Source organism: Dama dama, chromosome 1 (genome assembly GCF_033118175.1).
Source record: "Dama dama isolate Ldn47 chromosome 1, ASM3311817v1, whole genome shotgun sequence".
Taxonomy (NCBI): Eukaryota; Metazoa; Chordata; class Mammalia; order Artiodactyla; family Cervidae; genus Dama; species Dama dama.
The window spans coordinates 30447029-30473955 of record NC_083681.1 but is presented as its reverse complement, the minus strand read 5'-3'; the positions used below and the strand labels follow the sequence as shown (position 1 = coordinate 30473955).

The following is a 26927-nucleotide window of genomic DNA, read 5'->3' as shown; positions in this document are numbered from 1 at the left end:
ATGAGTAACGGCCCACATGTTTCTTTTATTACCAAAAACAACTGTTATGCACAAACTCAGTGCCTCCAATCCCATCCCTGAGGATAACCATGAAAGTCCTTGGGGCTATAAGAGGAACCATTCAGAGGGAAATGCCTTGGCTGGTTTTGAGGAAAGGGCCCTTGGAGGGATCAGTTACTTGGCATCCCTGGGCCCAAGGACCCCTACAGATAGGAATGGATGTGAGTTGACTATGGATTTTCATCCCTGTTTTAGCATGTCTAGGGGATTAGGGTTTTAAGCCTGACACTAGCCCCCTCTACAGGAACACACACACAACCAGGGTGCCCCCCCCCCTCAAAGAATCAAAACTCTTCAGGATCACCAAAGAATGTGGACTGACAGAAAAAGGATGTCCTTCAGCCTGCCGAGTGATGCAAGCCAGCTCCAGAGTGGACCATGCTGCTCTCAGCATCACTCCTAAAGGCATCCACTGACAAGGGCTGCCCACTAGGGGCGCTGCCACCAGCCCGGCTCAGACTCCAGGGCCTGGAGGTAGCAACGGTCGGGGCCTGCAGCCTTCACACCATCTGGACTTCTGGCTCCTCAGCAGCTCCCTGAAGCTCTCCTATAACGCCCCCGACGGGGGGCTCAGAGGCGGGTGGGGGCTCTCCCGGGGCTTCGAACAGCACATAATAGACGACCTCCCGCTCGCCCTGGGCATTGGTCTGGTTTACCACGTGGATGATAGGGCTGGACGTGTCCTGAGAGGCCGGGAGGGCTGTGCCCTCACTGCCCCCACCTTCCTCTTCGGCTTCCTCCTGGGGTCCTGGCTCTCCGGGCACTGTTTCCAGAATGATGTCCTGCAGGCTACTCTCATTCAGAGATGCTCCCAGGCCCGATCCCTCTTGTGGCTGCCGCAGCAGTTGCTGGGTCAGCTCTACACTCTCATAGCGAACCAGCTGCAGCCGCATGTAGCCATCCTCATGCTCCTTGTACCTGGTGGAGGAGCATGGAGGGTATAGCAAGCAGGGGCGGAGGGCACGGCGTGGATGGGGAGCAGACAGTCTGGAGACTGGCGAGGCAAGGGACAACAGGAGGGAAGGAAGAAGCCCTGGGATTCTAAGTGATGGGTGTTAAAGACAAAAAAAAAAGTCTTTATTGTATAATATTTAGAAGAAAAGGCAAGAAGGCTCATTACTCAGAAAGGAAAGGGAGGGACTTCCCTGGTGGTCCAGTGTTTAAAAACATACCTTCCAATGCAGGGGATGGGGCTTCAATCCCTGGTGGGGGAACCAAGATCCCATATGCCACAGGGCAACTAAGCCCATGTGCCTCAACTAGAGAACTCATAGGCCGCAATTAGAGAGAAGCCTGCACTTCTCTCTAGAAGCCTTCACAGTAGGGCTGCAATGAAGATCATGTGTGCTGCAACTAAGACCCGATGCAGTCAAAAAATAAATATTTTTTTTAAAAAATAGGAAAGGGAGCGGAGGGAAGAGAGAGGAACTGTCTGTGTTGGACAGCAGGGCTGTCAAAGGGTTTATGAGAAGGCCATGAAGCTACTGATTAGGACCCTTGGGTTCACACTCTGGGCTCTGGTTCTGGCTGCAGGGCTTTTGGGATCATTTATTAGGTTTGGTATTGTTCCCTGGATTCAAAAATTAGATAAACACTCTTTGTCCCACCAATATTTTGGAGGTTGCTTGAGCCTAAATGGAGAGAGTGGACATCAGAGCACCATCAAATTCAAGGTTTTTAAATTGCTGAAAAGTATGAAGAAAAACTGCAGAAATCTTGGTGGGGGGAGGTTGGGAGACATACCGAAAGCGGGGGTGCCCTGAGGGCCACTTGAACTGGTGCTTCTTGCGAAGGTGCACAGTGAGGTTGTTGCCCCTTGTGAAGCATTTGTCACACACGTGGCATCTGTACCTTGGCTCAGAGTCTCCCTGGTGGGGAGGGGAGAGTGAGGCCAGCTTCCCCCCTCCCCAGGCACCCCCCACACTTCTGCCGGCCCCTCCCTACCATCAGCCCCACTCACTTCATGCACTTTTCGGTAATGCGACTTGATAGAGTAGAGCGACCGGGCACTGAAGGTGCAGTTCTCAAAATCACAGCTGTAGGCTGGCTCCTTGCTATGGGTATCTAGGTGCTTCCGGAGGTCGATCAGATTCTTGCAGCTGCCAAGAAAGGTCAGGAGGGATCAGAAAGGATGCGGGATCCTGGAACCCAAGTTTTGTGATTTCCCATCCTATTTCCTCTTACCTGTAGTCGCAACAGTCACATTTAAAGGGACGGGCCTCGCTGTGGCGAAAGCGCATGTGGTTTCGGAGGGAGGATGGCAGTGGGCAGGTCATGTCACACAGAGGGCACTTGTAGTGGTTCACTGAGGAGCAAAGAGGCTGTGACTGGGAAGCTGGCAGAAGCTTGCAGGGCAGGCCAGGAGGAAGGGATGGTGGCTACTCACCATGGTTACGCATGTGGTCCCGCAAAAGCCGCTCTGTGGCAAATCTCTTGGAACAGTGAGAGCACTGGAAGTGCTGCTCTGCAGTGGGTCAGGCAGAAGACAGGTGGGGCACGGGGGTGGCAGAGAGGAGGAGAGCATGCTGGGAGAGGGGAACCCCCCCAGGCAGAGGGAAACCACCTAAGAAGAGGGGAGCTTGGGGAACTATGGGTGGACCTAGTATCATGGAAAGAGCATGGGACTTGGAGTGGAGAACCCGAATTAGAATTCTGACTTGCCCACTTATTAGCAGCATGATCTCAGGTAAGTGATTTAACCTGAGCCTCAGTTTTCTCATCTGCAAAAACGGGGGATAAGCAGCGTACCTCACAGGGCTGCTGCGAGGATTCCTGAGATAAGAGCCGTGGCACACAGTAAGCATGGAGTGAACAACGTCTAACGAGTCCCCATCAGCAGAGACTGTGCCGGTGACTGAGCCCTCAAGATAGATATGGCTAAGCTGCAGATACCTTCAGGGGCCCCTTCTCCTGAGAATGTGCCAGCCACCACCCCTAGTAGGACAGCCTGCACCTATGCCCCTTCTTTTTCAATCGCTTACGATCCAACGAGGACTGGCGACGGATATGATCTAAGAACTTGGTGTTGTTGGCGAACATGCCCCCACAGGTGGGACAGGCCACCACCTTCTCCTGGGTATGGCTGCGGAGGTGCTCTCGAAGCTTAAAGCGGTCCTTGAAGGTGCAGGTACAGCCTGGGAAGGAAGGCCCGGTCAGGTCCAGCCACAAACCCCCAGAATAGGGTCTGGTACCCCCAAGTCTCTTCAGTCAGCAGCCAACCCTGCCCTGCAGGACTGGTCCTATCCCTAGCTGCCCTGGTCCCGTAGCAATCCCAAAGTTTCTTTAGAAGCCAGAAATTAAGGAGTGGCCCTACCTTTCCAGCCACAGAGCACCACATTGTTGTCCTTGCCGACTACTTGGTATTCACAACACAGGCTGTGCGCTTCCACGTGCCGGTAGAACCACTCGGGATTGTCAAAGGAGTTCTGTGCCACAAGCAACTTGGGGTAAGGACTGAGGATGGGTGGAGGGACTCCTACTCCCAGGTGTCCTGAGGGGGGCTTCTTGGTTCTCTCCCAAATTAATTGGTGGGGATAGGGAAGTTTGAGCAAGGGGCTACCCAGAAATGAAGAAAGGCTATTAGCAGAAACTTCAAGAATATAGCATACCCCAGAAAGGATTAAGAAGTCTTGAGTTGCGATCCCCAACCCCTCTCCATCCCTACTCCTGGCTGTCTGCTGACCTCACAGTGCTCCCACAGACACAGGAAGTGGTCGGGAATGTCAGGGATGAGGTTGCGGCTCTGGAAGTCCAGGATGCAGGGGCTGAGGTCAGCCTGGCTCTGCAGGGCCTGCAGTCCCCACTGTTTCAGCTTGGTGTGGTAGCAGTGGAAGTAGACATGGCGGATGAGATCAGCAGAATTGTCCGGAGAACAGAAGCCACACTCCCGCCACAAGCAGGAGAATTCTTCCTCTGCAAAAAGGAGTTTAGAAGGAAGTGACTGATAACTTTCCAAAGCACTCCTTCCACTTAGCAGCAAGGGACCAGGCTGGGGTGACCTGGTATACCAGGAGTTCATTTAGCAAATGCTAGCATTTAGTGACTACCAATTGTGTGCCAGGAACTGGGAATAGAACAACGAGTACAAAAAGAGTCCCAGTCCTTGCCCTTGCACAGCTTTCAGTCAGGAAGAAAAACACATCAAGATAATCACATGCATAAATAGAAAACTGCAACCAGGTGGAGAGGAAGCGTGGTCCAGCAGGAAGACAGTGTGTGCACAGCCCAGTGCCACTGACTCAGACACAGCAGGTGTGGCTGGCATTTGCTACTGTGGCTTGGAGTTTCTGCTCTTCCCTGAGGAACCTGGGATGCCTCCCACTCCTTCCTGTCAAACCATAGGTTTTTCCTTTCCCCCATATTCTGCCCAAGATCAGCCTTCTCTAGGAAGGCCTATCAGCTATCCCAGTCTACTTCCTATCTCTCTAAGCACCAAATTTTCAATGCTCTATAGAGGTTTACTTGTTTTGAAAAGTAGGTACTTTTAAAAATATAATAATCATCTAATTTCCCTTCTGTATAAATATTACTCGACTTTTGAAGCTATTAGTTATAGTCACTAGATTCAAACGGAATTTGAGGTGGGGAAGGAGAGCAGTCTCTATCTGTAGAGACTTCTATAGAAAAGTTTTTTTCAAACTGTGTTGTGACCCATTAGTGGGTAGTGAAATCAATTTAGGGGATTGCGAATCACAATTTCTTTTTAATTAAAGAGAATAAAATAGAACAATTCAGAAATAATTTAATCAAGGCAAGGATTGTTTTTAGTATTTCTTAACTTCTGTATACAGGGTTGTGACACAAAATGCATTTCTAACTAGTGGTCACAGTAAAAAATAAATAAATAAAAACACTGCCAGAGAGTGAAAAAAGCAGACTGCCAACAGCTTGTACAATATGATCTGTGGCAAAGAGAGGAAGATTTTCCACCATCCCTTGAGCTCTTTCCCCTTCCTGTGTCCTGCTTCCTTACCAAGCAGGTCATCCTCTTCCTCTTCTTCCTCCCCGGAGCCCTGCAGGTGCTGCTGCAGATGCTGAGTGACGTGCTGGCAGAACTCCTCCATGGCTGAGCACACAAAGGAACAGGACCCCCACTCACACTGCAGCCCCAGGTTCTCCTTTCGGGGAACTTTCCCAGGAGGCGGCATGGCCTTCACCCTAGAGGAGGAAGAAATCGACACCTGTAAGGATTCCACCCAAGTGCTGCTGGGGGTTAACACGGGACAGCCAGCCAGCCTAGAGCCAAGAGATATTTTTCAGTGACCCGTGAGAAATGCTGTGCTTTCTCAGTAAGGACAGAGTAGCAGTTCTTCAAACCCCTGGAAGCCGTCTGGTGTTCTTGGGAATGGAGAATACAAACTGACATTATTGAGCGTGTGCCAGGTTCTGAGCTAAGAACTTTAACAGACACTTTTTCAAGGTGCTTCAGGGCAACCCATCAAGAAGGAATTACTCCTACAGGAGGCAGAACAATGCTCAGGTTCAAAAAGATGGCTTTGAAAAATGACCCAGAGCTCAGACTCAGACGACTCTGTCCACCACCTACTTAGTTGTGTGACCTTGGCCAAGTAAGCTTAACCCTTCTATTCCTGAACACCCTTATCTTCAGAATGGGGATAACAAACCCTTCTGCTTTTAATCTGCTATACACCAAGCACCTACTAAGCACATTGTGTCATCTAATTACCAACACCATCCTATGAGGGAAGTACTGTTTTTAATTTCATTCGTAGATAAGGGCATAAGGCCTGGAGAGGTTAACTGCTTTGCTCAAGATCACACACCAGTGGTAGGGTCAGGTCAGGCTGACTCCAAAGTCCACATTTTTCCTATGCACACAGATGAGCTCCTTATTTCTCACTGGATCACATTGTAAGTACTCCATCAGACTTATGAAATGCCACGCATACTCCTTTTGCCTAACCTATCTGGTGCTTTACTTTGCCACTGCCTTAATATCCTCTGAACAAAAATGTCAATTCTATTTCACATAAGAAGCAGTTGTCTGTCCAGTTTATACTGGGTGTACACAGTGTTAGGCACACTTAGGCGGGTGATAAACATTTGTTGAAGAAAGCTGAATAAAAAACAAAAGGTTCTCAACCTTTAATATGCACACAAATGCAGAGATTTCCAGCTCCTGCCCTAGAGATTCAGATTTGGGAAGGCTGGGGTTAGGCCTAGAAATCTGCCCTTTAACTCAGAAGCCCAGTTGTGATGGGGCCTCCAGAAACAGAGTCTGAGGAACAATAAAAGGATAGTTTCCTTCATTAAAACAAAACACAGAATGACAGGTGACACTGCAAACAAAAATCTCTGGGGGAAGAAAAGACACTAAGAGGCCCTGACTCTGTCCCCTGAGCATCACCTCCTTGAGGATTCTCACCAACTCTCACTGTGGTACCCAGGAAGGGAGTGGGGTATTGCTCCCTCTGGCCTTCCAGAAAGAGGTGGGAACTCTGAAAAAGAACTTTATTACATAATAAAAGGGAAAGACCCCAGAAAATACAAAATGCATAAAATCTTTCATACTTACAAGTATAAGAACCTACTATATCTAACTGGTTACCAAAGGAACCCCTCCCCCCTTTTTGTCCACACCTCATGGCATGTGGGATCTTAGTTCTCTGACCAGGGACCAAATCGGCAACCCCTGCCTTGGAAGCATGGAGTCTTAACCACTGGACAACGAGGGAAGTACCAGAAACCCCTTTTTAAAGAAGCCTTAAGGAAATGGCAACCTATTCCAGTATTCTTGCCTGGAAAATTCCACAGACAGAGGAGCCTGGTAGGTTACAGTCCACGGGGTCTCAAAGAATTGAACATGACTAAGCAAGTAAGCACAGCACATAGCAGCACAGAAGGTATAAAAACCTAGGGCTTCTCTGGTGGCTCAGGGGTACAAAATCCACCTACCAGTGCAGGAGATGCAGGTTTGATCTCCGCGTTGGGAAGATCCCCTGGAAAAGGAAATGGCAATTCACTCCAGTATTCTTGCCTGGAAAATTCCATGGACAGAGGAGCCTGGAGAGCTACAGTCCATGGGGTCGCAGAGTCAGACATGACTAAGCATGCACAGAAGCATATGCCAACCACTGTTCTAAGTGTCTTATATTTATAAAAACTCATTAGTACAACAATCCTATTGAAGTAAGCAGCCTGATTATCCCACTTTACAGATGAGGAAATGGCCCAGATAGGTTAAGTAACTTACCCAAGATCACAAAGCTAGGAAGTGATGGAGACAGAATTCAAAGCCAGGGAGCATGGCTCCATTCTCCTCCTCCATCTGCCTGTCTTACCTTTTTATGTTTGATTCTCTCCTCACCAAAGACGTCATACACAATACCCAAAGCATGCTTTATCCAGTAGCTATTTTGTAAGTTTCCTCCAATAAGCTGTGAGCTCCTAGAAAGCCTGGTCTGTGTTCTCTTCAGTTCTAACTGCAGAGTCAGCACACACCTACTATGAGCTCTTTTAATGTTCAAGTAAATTTATAACATTATTTTACTTTTGGACAAATCACCTAGCTTCTCTGAACCTGTTTCCTTAAAGGTAAAACAGGATATTAATATCACAGCAGTGGATGAGGGATTCTGACTGATATGATTAGAAAGCTCCAAACATTTACTAGCCCTGTGATCTTAGGCAAGTTACTTAAACCCGGGTTTCCCATGTATTATTAGCACGAGAATAATCATGCCTGTTTCACTGAAATGATTTCTGGATTAAAACACATAATGGATACTAAAATGCTTAGCCTAACTCAACAAGTGTTGGCTCTTCGTATCCTTGCTTCTAAGAATTAGATGATCCAAGCACGAATGGTACAAAAAGATCAACAAAAGGAAAACCCGAAGTATTCCTAACCCTTCCTTTCATAGGGAATCATAGTAAGAAGCAACGAGCAAATACTTGAGTATAAATTGCAACGCAATGCACCGAGAATGAACCCTGAATGGTATTAAAGAAAAGAGGGACCAAGGTACGGAACCTTCTAAGGACTCACAATTTGGCTGACGAGATGATTCTGACGTGTTTAAACAACGACCAAAACAAAGGGCCCGGTGAGGGGAGCTGGACAGGGAGAAACCGCGGCGGCAGGCGAAGCAGGAAAGGTTGCCCTTAGCGGTGGGGACCGGGCCCCTGGAGCACAGGTAGAATTCGGAGACAAGGAAGGAGGCCATTCGGTTGGGGAAGCCTCCCCCTCAGCCCCGCTGGCTTCCCCCTAAGGCGTGGCGACGATCGTGCTTCAGCTGCAACGAAGCCCCAGACTGGAAACCAAGTCGGGGTTGTGGGCTGGGGTCGCTGCAGACGCCAGGCAGAACAGCGTGGCCGAGCAGCAAGAGAGCGCCTCGCCGAAGCGACCGGAAAAGTGCCTGGCTTCAGCAGCCGGCCCAAAGCACAAGCCGATGCCGCCCGGCATCCCCTGCTTACCTCCCGTCAGTCAGCTCCCGGGTCTCTCCAGCTCCCCTCCCACCTCGCACCATCTCCGGGAGGGCGCTTGAGTGACGGCCAATGATAGCCAATCGTCGCCCTCGAATCCCTCTAACAGCCAATCGCCTCTGCGACTGACGGAACCCGTGCGCGACCAAAACACGGAAGGGGCGGGAGTGAGCGGCAGCTGGCCGCGCGGGAAGGTAGCGCTGTGGACGCCGCAGGTCTGCAGGCGAAGTGCAGGCGGGCATCCCTAGGGTCCGAATTTCCCCGACTGCGCAGGCTCGGAGCACGGCACCCACTGGGCATGCGCAGAGCTCAGGCTGTGAGCAGAGAGGGGTCTCCCTCCTCTTGTTGGTTACAGCTCCAGCTGGCCGCGTGGGCGTTGAGACAGAGGAAGAGGCGGAGGAAAAGGCGGAGGAGGCTGGGTGCCCAGAACAACGAACCCCGCTCGGCCCAAACTGGGGGTCCTTCACCTTCTTAATCTTCCTGTTTTTTAAATATCAGTATTCCTTATGCCATCTTCTCTTCCTCCCACAACTCTGCCTCCTTTGTTACCAGTCTCAGTGAACGACTCCTGAAACCTGGCAGTCATGTCTGATTCCTCCCTCACACGTCACATCCATTCCATTGCCAACTCCTATAAATTCTACCCCCTTAACACAGGATCTCTCAAGTTCCCCCCCTTTCTTGAGCTTCGCAGTCCCATTTCTCGACCATTAGCGACGTCCATCCCGGATGTCTACGCTGACCCAACTGGTTCCCTGAGGGCACTCCTGCTTCCCTCCAAATCATTCTCGACGGAGCTCTCAAAGTGATCTTTGCAGAGAGCAAATCTGATCAAACCACCACGCTGCTTTAAACGCTCAAAGCCCCAAACCATACTGAGGCTCTCTGGACCCTTCAGCATCTGGGTCCTGCATACTTCTCTCCATCGTATCTTCAGTGCTTTTCGACCTCACTCTCTGCTCCCCAGCCCCGCATTTCTTTCAGCTTCCCCACCACACCCAGCCACCTTTCCTCTGCTGCCTTGTACTTACTGTTTCCTCTGCCTGGAACAATCTTCTGAAACTGATTGGAACTGATTCCTACTCATTCGTCTGGTCTCAAAGAAGATGCTTTTTTCCCCCTGGAAATCTTCCTGTACATCCCTTTTCTGTGTTTCCCTATTACAGCTCTATCACACTTTCCAGGTGGCGCTACTGGTAAAGAATCCTCCTGCCAATGCAGGAGAGGCAAGAGAGGAGGGTTGGATCCCTGGATGGGGAAGATCCCCTGGAGGAGGAAGTGGCAACACACTCCACTATTCTTGCCTGGAAAAATTCCCTGGACAGAGGAGCCAGGCAAGCTACAGTTCATGGGGCCACAGAGTCAGACATGACTGAGCACACATTGTATTCTATTTGCCTATTTAACTTGTCTGCATTCTGCACTGACTCACTCAGTTCAGTGAGGGAGGACAGGGAGAGAGTGTGTGTGTGTGTGTGTGTGTGTGTTTCTATAACCCCATTGCTTAGCCTAGTAACTGAAACTCAGTAAGCATCCAAGACATACTTGTTTAAAAATTATGTACCTTAGTAAAGTTCGTTAGGACTGATACTACATTTTCTAGCCTAAATATAAGTCTCTATAGTTTACAAAATCATAAAACCCATTAAATGCTCAATGTAAATAAAATGAACTTAAAGATGCTATAAAAAATAGCAGTCACAAGAAAATCAGAAATTTGTGCATGAAATTTTTTACCAACAGTGATTAAATTTTGTCCCTATTTTAAAATAAGGGTTTAAAAATATAATTCGAGTAACAAAAATGTTTTATCAACTTTATCCATTCAAAAGCACATAGCTTTAGTAATACTTCACAAATTGCCAACCATATTTTAATTCATAATTAAACCACCATAGATGGCTCTTAGCTTTAATTTAGCAATTCCTAAAGAAAAATTCATTCATGGAGCTGTGTAGACTCAAACAATTTTTACAGAGAAAAAATTTCAGGATATCTCTGAAATGCACACGTTTCCAAAATTTGAGACAGTGCTTTGCTGTCTAGCGTAGTTTACTTCCATCTCAATCTGCTTCTCTTGAAAACAGGCCACAATTTTGGCTGGATAATTCAAGACACATCCTGAGATTTGTTCTTTAAAAGCTGCCACAAAACCCTGAAGCATAACTCATACTCACCAAAAACTCTGGGTCTCTCTTGAAAGTAGAAAACGGATAAGCTGAATTATGTTTTGTGTTTCTTCTGCGTTCATTTTTTAAAAGTCTATTTTTGAAAAGTGATGAGACTCTTCTTCATTACAAAATAGGTGATTGCACTGGGCAGCTCAGCACTGGAAACTGAGTAAGTTTTCCAGTCATCAACAACTCAATCCACAGGTCCAGTAGGAACCTGAATACCTGCCCTCTCATCCAAAAAAATTTCTCGTAAAATTCTGAGTTCAGTGTGTTGGCTGTCTTGTCATGTTGGTAAAAGAACTGCCCCTCTGTGAACAGCTGAGTTTCATTTCTTAGATCAGGGGAAGGAGCTTGATAAATCTCTTTGAGTTTTGATAACTAGAATTTGGCATATCACTCATACAAATTGGGCTTCCCTGGTAGCTCAGCTGGTAAAAAATCTGCCTGAAATGCAGGAAACCCTGGTTTGATTCCTGGGTCGGGAAGATCCACTGGAGAGGGATAGGCTACCCACTCAAGTATTCTGGGGCTTCCCTGATGGCTCAGCTGGTAAAGAATCCGCCTGCAATGGGGGAAACTTGGGTTTGATCCCTGGGCTGGAAAGATCCCCTGAAGAAGGGAATGGCTACACACTCCAGTATTGAAGGCCTGGAAAATTCCAAAGACTGTATAGTTCAATCAGTCAGTTCAGTCGCTCAGTTGTGTCCAACTCTTTGCAACCCCATGGACTGCTGCATGCCAGGCTTCCCTGTCCATCACCAACTCCCAGAGCTTGCTCAAACAGATGTCCATCAAGTTGGTGATGCCATCCAACCATCTCATCCTCTATCATCCCCTCTCCTCCTGCTGCCTTCAATCTTTCCCAGCATCAGGGTCTTTTCCAATGAGTCAGTTCTTCACATCAGGTGGCCAAAGTATTGGAGTTTCAGCATCAGTCCTTCCAGTGAATATTCAGGACTGATTTCCTACAGGATTGACTGGTTGGATGTCCTTGCAGTCCAAGGGACTCTCAAGAGTCTTCTCCAACACTGCAGTTCAAAAGCATCAATTCTTCCATGCTCAGCTTTCTTATAGTCCAACTCTCACATCCATACGTGACTCCTGGAAAATCCATAGCTTTGACTAGACGGACCTTTGTCAGCAAAGTAATGTCTCTGCTTTTTAATATGCTGTCTAGGTTGGTCACAGCTTTTCTTTCAAGGAGCAAGTGTCTTTTGATTTCATGGCTGCAGGCACCATCTGCAGTTATGTTGGAGCCGAAAAAAATATAGTATAGTCCATGGGGTCACAAAGAGTTGGACACGACTGAGCAGCTTTTACTTTCACTCTGTACAAATGAACCAAATATCCATATTCTGCCACCCTTTCAAAATGTTCTGTATTCTGTGGCCTGTATGGACAGGAACATGGGGGAATATTAACAACTCCAAGCTGACTCCCCACAGTCAGGTACCCTAAAGCCTCTGTGATATAGGTTAGTCAAAATGTCAAGGCTGGAGTGACCTGGAAGATTATCTTGGCCACCCTTCACTTTATTTTTTTTTTTCACCCTTCACTTTAGAGATGAGGAAGCTGAGGTCCAGAAAGGAGAAGTGGACTTCTCAAGGTCACTTGCAAGGTCTGTGGTACACCCAGGTTTTCTGTCCCTGGTTCAGTGCTCTGACACCCTACAGCAGCTTATCTGCTTCAAGTCCTGAGTAAGGTCTGGGAGAATAGGAACCAGGATCCTCGAATTTGCTAGTACCCATGATCCCCTGAAACTTGCCCACATTTAGGAGTGAAAGACTTTTTATTATGATGAAACCCTTACGAGACTTCACCCTTCCAATCTGTCTCTTCTGAGGCAACAGCTCACCCTTATTCAGCACTGACTGTATGCCAGCCAAGTTCTAAACACTTTACTCATTTACTTCTCACCCACAACCAAAGGATAGCTACTATCATCACAGTCCCCACTCCACAGATGAGAAAACTGAGGTACTCTGAAGTTACATAATTTGTCCAAGGTCACGCAGATAATTATGTGTGGAACTGGGACTCAGATCCAGAGGCTCTACTCCAGACTCTCCTATATTCCAGGAGGAGCAGCCTGTTCAAGGAAGGGGAATGAAGATGCCCATACTAGCTGAAGGGCTTTTTTTCTTCCTGATTGAAATTACCACTACAACTTGACCTTTCAAAGACACTGTGCTCCCATCCTCTCTCCACATGTCCCTCCCTCTCTGCAAGAACTTCACAGACCCAATGTATGTGTCACCTACCCCACCTGGGTCTGTCTCTGATCCTCCCACTAGATTGACACCACAGCCTCACTACCCATTTGCCTTTCAAAGGATGACCATTTATCCAGTTTATAAACTCCAGTTTGACTTTAATAAATTAAATTCCAAGCCATCACACAGCAATGGACATCATCATCTCCCACTGCACAGAGGGGCAACCCTGCTCTTGCTCCATCATCACACAGTCTGTAAATAAAACTCCTAAAGCCATCTCTCTGGGGAAGGCTTCCCAGCAGGCTCCTGGCTCCCTCCTTCCAACAGAGCCACTGCTCACAGAGAAGGCATCAAGTACAAAAATGGTAATAAAGGGGGAGGGAAGGATGAGGAGCAGAAGGGGAGGCAGGGAGTGGGGAGTACCTGCCCCCCATCCCGGGCACCGGCCCGGCATTCTATGAGCTGCCAATGTCCTCAGAGGCAGACACTGGTGCTGGTCAGGGTGGGGACCTGAGGGAGGTGTGGGAGCCCCATCCCAAAGGGAATTGCCAACCCTCCTGGGACAGGAGAGAAGGGTCACCGGGAGAGATGCCCTCTATCAACTGTTCACTGAGGGTCCGGGACCACACATATAAATAGAAAAGAGAATAAATAAGGGAGGAAGGATCATCTGAGGAGCTGAGCACCCTGGGACTCCTCTGAGGGGGTGGGTGTCAACAGCAGGCAAAGGAGTCTGAGGAATGCCCACAGGTGTCAGGACTGAGCCTCCTCTTGCTCCCAGCCACCCACTCCCTCTTCTACGTCCTTGGCAACGGGCGTCCACTTCTCACACGCTTCCCGTTGCAAGTACCCTTCCAGCTGGCCCCACAGCCCAGGGTGGACAGGGCTTCCCGGAACTCAGGGGGCTTCCCTGGCCCAGGCTGTTGGGAATCCAGGGAGGGGAATGGAAGGGAACGTGGGGAAAGGGCTGAGAGGACTCCCGCTCTCTCCTAGCTCAGAAGGTGAACAGGGCCCTCACAGCTGAGGGCTGGGGTTGCCATTGGCCTTGGGTTTGGATTTGAAGGAAAAGCGCTTGATAAGACGCCGAGAAAAGCTGCCAGCCTTCTTTCGGACGCTGGGTGTGGTCGCCGTGTTGGAGAGGTCATCGTGTGATTGGCTCAGACCAGCTTCCTTCTGACGTGGCCTCCGGCGGAAGATAAGCTTCGTGCCGCTGCGCAGGAAGCTCACTGTGGGGGGAGAGGGGAGGCTGAGGGGCAAGGTGGGGAGCAGAGCATGGAAGAGCATGAAGGGGGCCAAGGCATGGAACAGAAAAAACATGCCCGCCCTCCTTCCTGTGAAAAACATGGTGGCGCTCGTGGGGTTCTGTGTGCACTCCTGAGGAGGAATGTCCCAGGGCTGGCTACTCTGTGAGGGCAGACTGACAGTTGGGCCTCTTTACTACAGAAAGAAAAAGGCTGAGCAGAGGTGTTCCTAAAAGCCTATAAAATCACGAAGGGACAAAGTGTGTTGACCTTGACTTGTTGACTAGATTCCAGGGTGTGAGCAAGGAAGCGGTGTGTCTGGAAAACTTTAAAGGGGTAAATTCAAGACCAATATAATGAGAAAGGTGCTTACACAGCAGGCTTTGGACTTAGGACCCTCATTATCCCAAGAAGTGATGCAGGCTTAAATCATAGATAGTTAAAATAGTTAAAGATGCACTGGCAGAGGGAGAAGGATATTTGGGGCAAGTCCTACAACCTTATAAATGAGAAATACACAGGTATGCACCGACTGTGTCACTGCTACAGGGACACTCCTAGGGTTGGCCTAGGGAAGGATTTCTTTTAGCGGAGAGAGTATGGAATGAAGGGAAAGGGGGAAGAAAAGAATAAGGGAAGGAAGATATGCCCTTAGATCCAGGAAGAGAGAAAAAAGGAGGTTTTTTAAAAAAGGGAAATACTTTTGCATCTCTTCTTATTACCCACGCCTGTTAGATACAAGCCAAGACCCAAGGCAGCAAGTCCCCAGTCTCTACTCTGGCGTGGTTGAAACAGGCTGGGAACTCTGATGATCTGTTGAAGGAGGAAGGAGGAGACTGGCCCAAGGCTCCCATGTCCCTAAGTGTCCAGTGGGACCCAGGTGATGAAACTGGGCATCAAAGAGAGGTGGGGGTGGGGGCTTCCCTGGTGGCACAGTGGTTAAGAATTTGCCTGCCAGTGCAAGGGACATAAGTTCGAGCCCTGGTCCAGGAAGATTCCACATGCCTTGGAGCAACTAAGCCTGTGGACCACAACCACTGAGCCGGAGCTCTAGCGGCTGGGAGCCGCAGCCACTGAAGCCTGCACGCCTAGAGCCTGTGCTCCACAATAAGAGAAGCCAGTGCAATGAGAAGGCCACACACTGCAACAAGGAGTAGCCTCCCTGTCTGAAACTAGAGAAAGCCTGTGCGCAGCAACCAAGACCCAGCATAACCCCACAATAAACAAGTACATTTTTTAAAAAAGGAGAGGCTGTCAATGTCACCCCACCTTTGTGATCCTTGAGACTGCGGGTTTCCAGGGCACCAGTAGACCCTGTTTCCGACTCAACATCATCCACAGAGGGCCTCTCAGAAATGTCCGAACGTGTTGTCTCATCTGCTTCCTGGACACTCGTGGGACTGGAAAGGGCATCTAGGGGTCCTGGGGACATGGCTGGGGGGTCTGAGGGAGGTGAGGAGGGACCTTCACTGGGCCCTGCATCATCCTGTATTGAGGCGTCCAAGGATGCCGCATAGCCCAGGGACAGTGCCAACTCATCCTGAGCGATGGGCACCTGGCAGGAAGGACAAGTTTTAATGGGCAACAGTGACCCATGAGGGCTTTCTCCCGAGCCCACCTCCTTTCCCTGGAGCCCTGTTACCTTGGAAACACCCGAGATGATAAGTGTGCTACGCTTGGTGGGTGTCTTCTTGGCTGCCCGCCCACTGGGTTCAGTCAACTGGCGAATGGCTGTCTCTGCTACAGGGTCCAGGCCGTTGGAAAGGTGGCTCTCCCCTGCTGGATGACGGATACAGAAGACGGGCAACCTGACTCCTCCCCAGCTCCTTCTTGGACTTGAACTCCTGTGCCCCACCCAAAGTGGTTTTTGACTCTGGGACTCCGGTGTCAACCACCACTCACACTTCCCAATTCCCTACTCACGGCTGCTGCTGTGGGACGTGCTGCTGGGGCCACCACTCTCACTCAGCACAGTCGTCGTCTTCTCGGTCACCTCCACCTTGGACGGGGAGCGGGAGGGGGAGTCTGGTGGGTGGGGGAGGGTCAGTGAGCTGGGAGGTGCTTTAGAGTGGTCCCCACCCGCTACTGTCTTTATTGAGAGGCAGACTTTGGCTGACTCATGGCTAAGGCATGATTAGTCACAGGGGTGACTAACAAGATGCCATGGGGACAAAAAGATACCACAGGAACCAATAGGAGTGTGGGAAAGAGCCAGGGGGCCCATCAAGGGCATGAAAATACTGAGAGTGTGCCGAGATGGCACAGAGGTCCAGTAGAAGTAGGGGAAATGCCATGGGACCCGTAGAGCTGGGAGAAATGTCATGGAGAAGCCCTGGGAGTAGGAGAATTGCCGCTGAGGTCACTGGGTTTGTTGGAGGCTCCCTCGGGCTGCTACAGGTTGAGGGGTGAGGGAGGGGCAATTAGGCAGCTGGGGCTGGGAAAAGGGAAGAAGACAGACGTGTGAAAAGAAAGAGGGGAACTTGGGGAGGTGGAAGTATGAGTACTGTCGTGGGGGCTGGTAGGTCCAGGCTTAAAGGGGAGAGGGCTAGTTAGGGAAATGGACAGATGTACGGGAAAGTCTAGGGCTTCCCTGGTGGCTCAGATGGTAAAGCATCTGCCTGCAATGAGGAAGACTTGGGTTCTATCCCTGGGTCAGGAAGATCCCCTGGAGAAGGAAATGGCAACCCACTCCAGTATTCTTGCCTGGAAAATTCCATGGACTGAGGAGCCTCGTAGGCTACAGTCCATGGAGTGGCAAAGAATCAGACATAACTGAGCGACTTAACTTTCACTTTCAAGGGAAAGTTTGAGAGAGGCATAGGCAATATGGAAGATGTGGTCAGAAAACAGGGGGATTTGGAATTAGGTCTTTCTTTGCCCTCTCCCTGTCCTGCCAAGGATCTGCAGTCCAGGGCCCCTGGCTAGAGCTGGGCTCCCAGGCTCCTCCTCTTTACCTAACTTGCCATCTACCCGGGGCCGGGACTGGACAGTGGTGACCGTGGTGACAATGGTGCCATCCGGCATGATGGTCCGGTCCAGCTCAATCTTCTTGGTAGGTGTGATGCTGGGGCGTGGAGTCGAGGGGGTGGAAGTGCCCAGGTTCCGGGGGGAACCCTCCTCATACTGAAGCTGCCAAGGGGGGAAGAGGAAAGAGGCAGGGCCTCAGGACTGGCCTTCCCCCGGATCTTCCCATCTCCCCCCCAGGGGCAGCTTCTCACCTCTATTGCCATGGTGGCTGCCTGCCCCAGGGCTTTCCCGGGCCCAGGGGTGAGTGGGCATACCTGTCTTCGGGACAGTGGTCTGGAAGGGGAGGCCACAGACAGTGTGGCCTGGCCCAGGAGTTCAGCTGGGGAAAGGGGTGGCACTGAGTTGGGTCCATGACCAGGCGGCCCCACTCAGCACCCACCCAGAGGTCTCCTTCCTGCCCCATACTCACTGTCTCCACAGCTGCTACTCCTCAGCACTTTGAGGATCAGCTCCCGGCTCTGGGGGCCCAGATCCCTGTGGCCAACAAGAGGTGGGGCAGGGAGGGGGAAGATTAGCAAACTGAATCCACCCTTGAGTTGATCACAGGCCAGAGGCAGAGAGTGCGTGCATGTATGCTCAGTTGTGTTTAACTCTTTGCGACCCCATGGAATATAGCCCACCAGGCTCCTCTGTCCATGGGACTTCCCAGGCAAGAAAACAAGTGAGTTGCCATTCCCTCCTCCAGGGGATCTTCGAAACCTAGGGATCAAACCTGCATCTCCTGCATTGGCAGACAGATTCTTTACCACTGAGCCACCTGAGAAGCCCAGAGGCAGAGAGAGATGGATGTAAATAAGATGGAACAAGTGCTCCAATATGCTTCCAAAGACAGACTCTTCCTTAGAAAATGGGATGGGGCTGAGCAGGGACCATACTCCTCAGCTGGGCATTCAGATCTTCCAGGTTCCTGCCTTTCTAGTTTCTATGTTGAATCACCCTCTTTTTCTTTTACTCAAGTTGTTCCCTCTGCCATGAACCCTTGGTCTTTCACACTCCGTTGAAATCCTACTTTTGTTCAAAGGTGTGGTTTAAATGCCACTTCCTCTATGAAGCCTACTCTGATCTTTATTTCTGTGGAATTAAGCACCCTCACCTAAGCACTCCCATGGCACTTTTTATAAACCTGGACTGGAGCACTTATACCATCTTCTTGACGTACATCTGTCTCTGCTTTGAGCCGGTGACCAACTCAGGGTTGAGGTAGGTGCATCTTGGTCATGTCTGTAGCCCTTGGAACTAGGCCAGGGCCTGGCATACAATAGAGGCTCACACCAAAATTTAAGACCTGAAAACAGCTGATTCATGTCAGGGCTCTGCTGGAAGGACTTGATCTCAGTTTACCCGTGGGAGCAGGGGTGGGGGCTGGGGAGTCACTCCTTACAGTGTCAAGTCCTCGCTCCACTCCACCTCAGGCCCAGCCCTCGTGGGCTTGGTCCACTTCTGTTGCATGGGGTTGTCAAGCTCAGCTACACAGCACACTTCCCCAGTGCCTGTGAGGAACCAGAAACATAAAAATGCTCATATCCAAGCTGAGAGGCCATTGAGTAGTAGAGAGGTCATACCCTGGGCAGAGGGGCCAGGAACACCTCCAGCCACAGCCTTGGTAGCCCACCAGAAGCTTCTGGCTCTCACCTTCCAGCTCACCTCCCAGGTGAGATGCTCGAAGCTGCCTTAGGAATAACCGGATAGGTCTGGGGATGGATGGCTGGGCCTGGGGCGCCGTGGGTGGCTTCTCACTGGGAACCTAAGAGCAGGAGGAGATAAAAAGAGCTGCAAGAATCCCAACACAGTACACTGGAGACAACATGCACACAAACTATTTGCTTGGAGTGCCTACTCACCAGGCCCCCAGGGGCAGAGCAAGCCCTAAGGTTGACCATCATAGCTGGCTGGGTGCTGACTATGGCATCCTCAATCAGCTCCTCAATAGTAGAAAGCTCTACTTGCTCCTCACCTCTCTGCGGGGAGGGGAACAAGGAGGTGAGGCCCTCAGCTCTGCCTCCCCCTCCCTGTTCTGTCTCTTCTCTCCAGCCCTTCCCCCTTACCTCCCTGGCCTGCAGCTTGGGAAGCACCGTCAGGCTGAGATCTGGGCGATCGGTGAAGGCCCAGGATACAAGCAGGCCTTCGCCAGGGATTTCCTCCAGGTTGACTTCCAACTGGGGACAAAGGGACTGGGTTGACTTGCCCCACTCCCCCAACCCCCTAGGACCCTCTCTTCCCAAATTCCATCTTAGAGAGGAACCAAACAAAAAAGGCAGAGGCAACTGAACCTCCCACCCCCTGCCCAACTCAGTTTCCCACACCCCCTCCACCTGTGTTGGTGGCAGTGTCAGAGTGACGTGGTAGGTCTCCATGGAGACGGCAGCGGGGGACTGCTGGGTCACAGAGACTGGGAACATCACCTCCTCAGCAGAGAGCTGGCAGTGCAGCACCTGAGACAGCCGAGGCACAGAGGCAAGGAGGGTTAGGCATGGAGGAAGGATGCTCAACTCGGCCCTGCCCTGTCCTGCCTAAGAGTGGGTCAGCAGACCCCTCTCCAGTTTCCCTTGGGAATCACTTTTTGGGGGGTCCACCTCTTTTGTGACTCTTTAGTGACCCCAAAGACTGTAACCCGCCAGGCCCCTCTGTCCATGTGATTTCCCAGGCAAGAATACTAGAGTGGGTTGCCATTTCCTTCTCTAAGGGGATCTTCCCAACCCAGGGATCAAACCTGAGTCTCCTGCATTACAGGCATACTCTTTACCACTGAGCCACCAGGGAAGCCCCTGGGGTAGTCATAAATTCATAAAAGAACGATAAAATTCAGACTCCTCCAGAAAAATGCAGATATGCACACAAGTACTACATTTTGCCTGTAACTTCAATGGGATTCTCCAACCTCCTGAAGTCAATTCTGGGATTCCTAAGGCATTCACAGACTTCAGGTTAGAACCCTCAAACTAAAGGGAACTCAGGATCAGCCCCCACCCCAGTCCTAAAGAAGGCAGTACCCATCAGACCCTTACCATGGTGCGCTCTGATTGGTCTACGCAGGTCACATGACTAATGCTGGCTTTGGGTGGGAGTTGGGGCACCTCCTCAAAGGCGATTTGGATGGAGCTCTGGGGGAGGAATGTGGACATAGGATCAGGTCTCTGGAGCTGCCCCCGCAGGGCTGACCTAGTCAGTTGCTGGCTAGGCCCTGGCACTGCAGAGGCCTCAGCTGCAGGCTGGCTTCTGGCCCCTCCTTGGCTCAGGGCTTTAGGACAGGAAGTGTTTCTTCTGAATCCCACCTCTTTAGGGGTCTGCAGCTGTGAGGCAGACCTGGGGAGCTAGACCACCTCACAGAGACCAGATCACCTTGAGCTAAAGACCCTAGATTCCTCCTTGAATGCCAGGAGCCTTCCTTCTTCCCCCACCTCTTCCCTACCCCTGAAGAAAGGTGTGCATAGAAAAAAATAACAGTAATAAAGGTGTTGGTGCCACCTATATATCCTAGCTGGATGGGAAGAGGCACAGCTGAGCCAAGGGTGAAAGCAGTAGGGCCACTTATTCAAGATAAGAACTAAGCCTTCTTCCAGCTAAATGGGATGTGGAGGCACAGGAGTATGACTCTACCCATATTCTTGGAGATGAAGACTAGCTCAGCATGGCCTTGGGGAAGTTTACCAGAGGAACTGGGAAGAAAAGCAAGCTCAGAGGGCTCAGGGGCCAGGGACCTGGCTAATTCCTCAAGGCAGAGAGTAAGGTGGCATTAGGGAGCAGAAAGCTGCTTAGCTTAGGTGTTGTAAGAGCTTCCTAATTCTTCCACAGCAGTGGAAGCAAACTGCTGCAGCCCCATCCAGGGAGCAGGATGGGAAGAAGTGAGGAGGGGGCACAGCCTGAGCACAGACAGAAACAAATCCATAGGGCTCATTTGCCTGGCAAACCGGGGAAAGCCAACTTCTCTGCTACTGTAGCAGTCTTGTCCGAAGGTCAGGCCAAGGGAGATGGATGGTTAGAACCCCAATCTCCCCACCCCCTCCAAGGGAGGCTAATGTCCAGCTGAGTCAGCTATCGTGGGGAGTCAGTCCTGACAGAGGGACAAGGTCCAGGGAGAGCTGGGTGGAAGACTGAGTTCATGGTGCAGACTGACAGATGCCATCTGGCTTTCTGGTCAGCTGGGTGAAGGAGGAAGAGCAATTTTTTGTGTGTCTACTTCTGTTTCCAGGCATCTGGGCAGCTAGTTGAGTGAAGCCCTCCAACTAGTGGTGCCTGGAAATGGAGAACCCTCTGAGCAAGGCGGTTCATAGGCTGTGAAGGCCAAGATGAGTGGGGACCCCAAGACAAGGAGGTCTCCACTTCCCACTCCCACCTCAGTCTTATGACCATGCTTCCTGCCCCACTTCCTGGGAGGCCAGCTGTTGGTGGTGCAATGGGAGGAAGTAGGCTGGGCTGGTTTGTGACTGACCCTCAAGGGACTGCTCTAGGCTCATATGCTGGGAGGGCTATGGATTGTCAATCTCCTTTCCGCCTGAACATCTTTCTTTCCACACAGACATGGCAGGGAGCATGAAGAAGGATGTGTTAGACTGGAGCCATGAAATTACTGAGGGATTGGGGGTGGGTGGGATTCAGGCTTCTCGGGGACCTGCCTGGTCACACCAGGGATCTGGTGCATGAAGTGCTGACTGGGTGTGGTGGCAAGAGGACCAGGCAGATTCTTTCACAGGTGCACCTGTCTCTTTTCTACGCCTGCCAGCCCTGCTCTCCCCCCACTCCCCCCTCTCCACACACACAACTGGCACCCAGGCTAGGCGGAAGTGCCCTGGGGCACAGGGATTAGTGTTGCTATGAGAACAGCAAGTTGTGCACCGGTTTGAAGCCAGAGAGTACCTAGACCACAGGAATAGAAAATTTGGGATACAGCTGGATTTCCACAACGCCCAGTCACACCTGAACCCTTCTCTCTGACCCCAGAGGGGAAGAGATGCCATGGGGTTCCTCAGTTGATCCCCACCCCGATATGGTCCTCCTGGCCTGAGCAGTCCTTCCTCTAAAAAAATAAAAAAGGCAGAGTGGGGGGACCATCTAGGTCCTGTCCAACTCACCCCATCCCTGCAGGCCTGCTCGTTCAGCGCTCGCACCCAAGCCCGCTGCCAGTTCTCCCGGAAAGACTTGAAGGCGAAGAGAGATGCCAGAAGGCCCCGGACGCCTGGCTCCTCGGGTGCGCCGGCCCGTGTCGCCCTTAGCCTCAGCAGCGAGCGCCACACGCCCAGCTCCCGCAGGGAGCCGGCGGGCTCGGCAGCGAAGGCGGGTCTCTGGCCCCGGCCCCCGCGGGCCCGCGCCAGCCACAAGCCCCGGGCATACTGCAGCAGCCAGCCCAACACCGTGAGCAGTGAGGCGGCGAAGAGGATCAGCAGGGCTGCCCAGCCCACGTCCCGTTGCCCCCAACCCGGATCCATGCTCCGCGCGGGCTCCGGTCCCGGTTCCAGCTCAGGCTCAGCCGCTGCCCCGGGGGAGCATGGCCCGAGCGGGCCGTGGGGCGGGGGCGGGCTCCCCCGGGGCTGGGCGCGCGGGATTGGGGGCTCTCCGGGATTGAGTGCCCGGGACTAGTGGGTGCCACAGATCGAGGAGAGGAGGTTCCTTGGGGGTCGCGACGCCGGAGTCCCTCTCTCCGTAGTCCGGGGCCCTCCTCGGCTGATCCACCAGTGCGACCGGGTTAGTCGCCGGCCAGCGCCCGACTCCTCCCACGGCGGGGGCCCCGCCGGACCCGGGCGGAGACTTGTCTGCAGAGACGCTGTGGCTCACAGGCCGGCACCGGCTCCCGGAGGGCTGCGTGCGCAGAGCTGACACTGACAACACGGCCGGCCCCCCGCCCCCACCCTGCCTTAAAGGAGCCGCACCCGCGCGGGGCGGGGCTTAGGGAGCCGGGAACTCCAGCTCTGGAAGACGGTGGGAGGAGGAGAGGAACGGGGAGGAGGTTCCTGGGTGGGAAATGGGCGGGATCTTTAACTACCCCGCCCCATCCTGGAATCGGGGGTACTCCTGCTCCCCTGAGCTCAAGGTAAGAGTAAGCAAGAGTAACTGCACTCACCAGAGATGCCGCCTCTGCTTTCCCCTACGCTCCTTAGCTTTCCGTAGTCTGGACCCCTGTGGGGTTAAAAAGGAGGTACCCCCTGTGGATGGCATCAGCCCCTTATCCCAACACTCCCAGGTTCCGCAGCTTCTTGGTTCCTATGTCCTGGCCGAAGCTAGGCTCTGGGTGTGTAGCTGCAGAGCATCCCTCCTAGATAGAAGTGCCTGGCAGAGGTCCAGCTGATACCCACCGGAGAGAGGTTGAGAACATGGAATACTGACCCCCCTCATCCACTCCCATCCTTTGGGGCCAGGACGAAGAGACACCCTATTAACCTCCTTGCTCCTGTGGAGATACTTCCCAAGCCTGGGGCTGCTTCTGTTTTTAAAAATAATGTATTTCCATAGTAACAGCTTCTGCCTAAGGAGCACGTGTAGAGGGGGTGGTAATGAGAAGGGAGCTGGCAGTGCAGCACTGGACTATCAATAGATTCAGCCAGAGGACTGAAATATGTGATATCTCAGCACGCATCCAAAAATGACGTTATAGGTACACTCTGGCCTCAGAATCCATCCCTTTTCCTAGATGTAAGGGGATGGATTCCATTCCCATAGGACAGAGGTTTGTCATTGCTTCCTGGAGGCAGGGGAAGGAAAATTCTACAAAAGGATTCGGAATCTCCATTCCCCAAGAGGCCCCTTTTCTCCACATACATATGGCAGGCCTTCCTTAGAGATGTAAACAGGAAGGTGTTAAGTATCTCTCTCCCAAATCCAGTCATTACTCTGAGCAATGAGCACATGGAAGTAAACAATGTCCTCTTCAAGTGTGGGGTTGCAGAGCTAAGCTGAACCTGCCAGGTTAGCGACAGGGTGCCTGAGCCACGGGAGGTGTAGGAAAGCCTGGGGCATCCCCAGATTTCACTCTAAGGAATGGGGTGTGGGTGACCTTGCTGTGGCCCTGCCCATGCTTCATCACTGGATCCCCCAAACTATAGGTTTCCCTTGTAGCTCAGTTGGAAAAGAACGTGCCTGCAATGTAGGAGGCCGGGGTTCGACTCCTGGTTTGGGAAGATCCCCTGGAGAAGGAAATGGCATCCCATTCCAATAATCTTGCTTGGAGAATCCCATGGACAGAAGAGCCTGGCGGGCTACAGTCGATTGGATCCCAAGAGTCAGATATGACTTAGCAACAAAACCACAAACTACAGAAGTCTTAGAGTGTGGATTTTAGGGGCAAAAAGAGTGGGGACCCTGTCTTAACTCATCTCTCTTTCCTCATATTCAGTCAAGATACCTTAATACAATGAAGTCACCTCCTTCAGGAAAACAATCATGTTTATATCAGTTTGTATCCCTACAGTACTTAAAAGTTTCCCAAGCACAACTTCTTTGTAATTTTAAGAAGTCTAACAGAGGGACTTCCCTGGTGGTCCAGTGGCTGGGACTCTCTGTGCTCCCAATGCAGGGGCCCCGGGTTTGGTACCTGGTCAGAGAATTGGATCCCACGTGCCACAACTAGGAGTTTGCATGTCACAACAAAGATCGAAGGTCCTCCGTGACGTGGCTAGGACCCAACACAGCCAAATAAATAAATATAAAGAAGCCTAACAGAAAATATTCCAATATACATGTAAACACTGAGAATTTCTAAACTGTTTCCATCTTTTGAAAATCTATTTGTATCATCCAAGTGGAATGGGAGATCTTGGGGCTTGCTGATAAAGGAGAGGCAGGAAGAAATGGAAAAAACTCAGTTGCCTGGAAACAGCCACAGATATGGTCCTGTAAGTATCATAGATCCAAACCCTCCAAAGCTGTCTCATAATGACTTGTTCAGCACTGTGAAACATTTCTAGGACAGTCTTTTCAGGCAATCGGACTTAATAATGCATTGGCTTTGCTTACTGGAAGGCACTCAGGGCTCCCTAGCAGGAGGTGTGCATATCAGACCTTGCCTGCTCAGCCCAAGAAACCAGCTGAAACCATTGACAACCCACCTGATCCATGGATCCTAGGATGAGCGTCAGCATATAGGCAGATGCTTTGAACTTGTATCAGGACAGGCACAAAATTTCAAGTGTGCCCAGTCATGCGTTTGTTCCTCCTTGTGAGTCTGATAATCACCTGGGCATTTACCATCATGGGAACAAAAATATTCCAATTATATAAGAAGTATCCAAGTAACCATGTTCTGATAGTAACATGTATTCATGGACCTTGAATCCCCGGTGTCTTGTTTTTGAACAAGTCCCCTACCCTCTTCCAGTGGGGGTTGTAGGGGAGGGCTAATGATCTCTGGAGAAAAAAGAGAAGGAAAAAAAAAAGGTTCCCAATGCCAAGATGGGAAGATTTATTAGGATTGGCCTCCTAATAAAACAGGAAATAGATACAGATTATTCCTCAGATCTCCAGGGAGTCTCAGTCTGCTCCTGATCAACAAGATAACTGAATGCTGCCTCCTCTGGGGCTCTCACAAGCTCTTCCTTTCCACCTGCTCCTGGTGTCTCATTTTCCCTGTTTGAAAGGCCCTTCCACTCTTGTCACATACTGAAATCCTTGGAGATATTACTCTTCCTCAAGGTCCTCTCACTTCCCCTGGTCACAACTAATTGTTCTCTCCTATTGCCCTCTGTACCTCTTTCAGATGGAGACTGATTATATGTATTGATGCCTTCTATACAGATATCTGTGTGCTTAGCCCCGGGGGACACCCTGTGGAACAGAAAACACTTTGCCTCTAGGGGGTTTCCAGTCTAAGAGGCACAGATGCACACTCATGTACCTATGTGCAGCTGCACACTCACACACAGAAAAACAATACCAGTGGGATAATAAGTACTGAAAAACCGGTGGAATACAACTATCAAGTAAATACTGGCTTGGTATATATAATATATAAGCCATATATATGGCTTTATGTTGTTAATCAGAGCCACCTTCAAGTAGAAAGGACATTTGAGAGACACGATGGACTACCTTTGGCCTAAAAAGAGTCAACCTGACTCTGACTCCTATTCAAAAGAATGAAGAAACTATCAGCATACTTGAGTTCTCTCCTCAACTTCCTCGTGATGATTTCTTCCCTGAGGACTGGAAATCATTTGCCACCTAAGAGCCTGTGAATGCGTGAAAAAGGGAAACAGGTGCCAAGCAAAAGGCACCTGAGCTGGAGGGAGAACCCTGCCTGGGAATTCCTCAGGTTACAAGAAGCCAGCCACTTTTGGGTCTGCTTCTCCTATTTAGTTCTTTCCAAAGCCTCGGCCTCACCTCCTCGGACTGGAAGGCTGCCACAGTCTAATGATCCAGTACGAAGGAAAGTCACGTACTGGGTTAAATCCAAGACCTGAGAGCACTCCCCGCCCCATCAGTTCTGAAGTGCGCAGCTATGTTGCCCGGCAACTAACTGCTACTGCGAGGGTAGAAGGTGGGTGGGATGATGAAGGAAAAGTACCTGAATCAAGGACACCGGAAAACATGAAGTGGGAGGGGCTTTTCAAGTGTCGGCGCTTAAAATTTACATCATCTTCCAAACTGTAGCTGAGTTTCGGGGAACTGAGTTGTGTTTACCTTGGCTTCCTTCTCAACGTTTACTACCTTGGCAACAGGTTTTCTACCAGGAGCAGGTGCTGCTCCACATCCTTATCCCGCCTGCCCCCTTCGCCCCCGCCCCTTGCTTCCTGTAGCCATCTTCCCGGTTCCTGAGGCGTCCCAGAGTAAACGCCAGG

General features: G+C 51.0%; 2 protein-coding genes and 1 long non-coding RNA gene across 12 annotated transcripts; all 3 read right to left on the bottom strand.

The window, feature by feature from the left end:
- Window positions 1-5: 5 nt before the first annotated feature.
- Window positions 6-9686, bottom strand: HINFP (histone H4 transcription factor). Of its 5 annotated transcripts, none has more exons than XM_061145875.1 (11): window positions 9537-9558; window positions 6976-7019; window positions 5033-5217; window positions 3743-3972; window positions 3374-3485; window positions 3042-3194; window positions 2447-2524; window positions 2245-2365; window positions 2021-2159; window positions 1804-1928; window positions 6-978 (listed from the first exon to the last, which is right to left on the bottom strand). In XM_061145875.1, the coding sequence occupies exons 3-11, from the start codon at window positions 5205-5207 to the stop codon at window positions 561-563; spliced, it is 1551 nt and encodes a 516-aa protein (XP_061001858.1). In that variant the 5' UTR covers window positions 5208-5217; window positions 6976-7019; window positions 9537-9558; the 3' UTR covers window positions 6-560. The 5 variants fall into 5 exon arrangements, with proteins under 5 accessions (XP_061001858.1, XP_061001843.1, XP_061001852.1 ...); XM_061145860.1 differs by lacking the exon at window positions 9537-9558 and adding an exon at window positions 8497-8591; XM_061145869.1 differs by lacking the exon at window positions 9537-9558 and adding an exon at window positions 8069-8490.
- Window positions 9687-13029: 3343 nt separating this feature from the next.
- C2CD2L (C2CD2 like) lies at window positions 13030-22996 on the bottom strand. 6 transcript variants are annotated; one of them, XM_061145755.1, is made up of 14 exons: window positions 22233-22996; window positions 20169-20264; window positions 19476-19595; window positions 19209-19319; window positions 19005-19121; window positions 18796-18907; window positions 18545-18653; window positions 17573-17637; window positions 17355-17500; window positions 17091-17265; window positions 16060-16161; window positions 15779-15912; window positions 15406-15691; window positions 13030-14121 (listed from the first exon to the last, which is right to left on the bottom strand). In XM_061145755.1, exons 1-14 carry the CDS (start codon window positions 22584-22586, stop codon window positions 13910-13912), a joined length of 2139 nt encoding a protein of 712 aa, XP_061001738.1. In that variant the 5' UTR covers window positions 22587-22996; the 3' UTR covers window positions 13030-13909. The 6 variants fall into 6 exon arrangements, with proteins under 6 accessions (XP_061001738.1, XP_061001759.1, XP_061001767.1 ...); XM_061145776.1 differs by having other exon boundaries at window positions 15779-15915; window positions 17418-17500; XM_061145784.1 differs by having other exon boundaries at window positions 15779-15915; window positions 17418-17482.
- Window positions 22997-24579: 1583 nt separating this feature from the next.
- On the bottom strand, window positions 24580-26850 carry LOC133058829 (uncharacterized). Its single transcript, XR_009693397.1, has 3 exons — window positions 26770-26850; window positions 25200-25326; window positions 24580-24766 (listed from the first exon to the last, which is right to left on the bottom strand). It is a non-coding gene; the product is annotated as an uncharacterized LOC133058829 (long non-coding RNA).
- Between the last annotated feature and the right edge of the window lie 77 nt (window positions 26851-26927).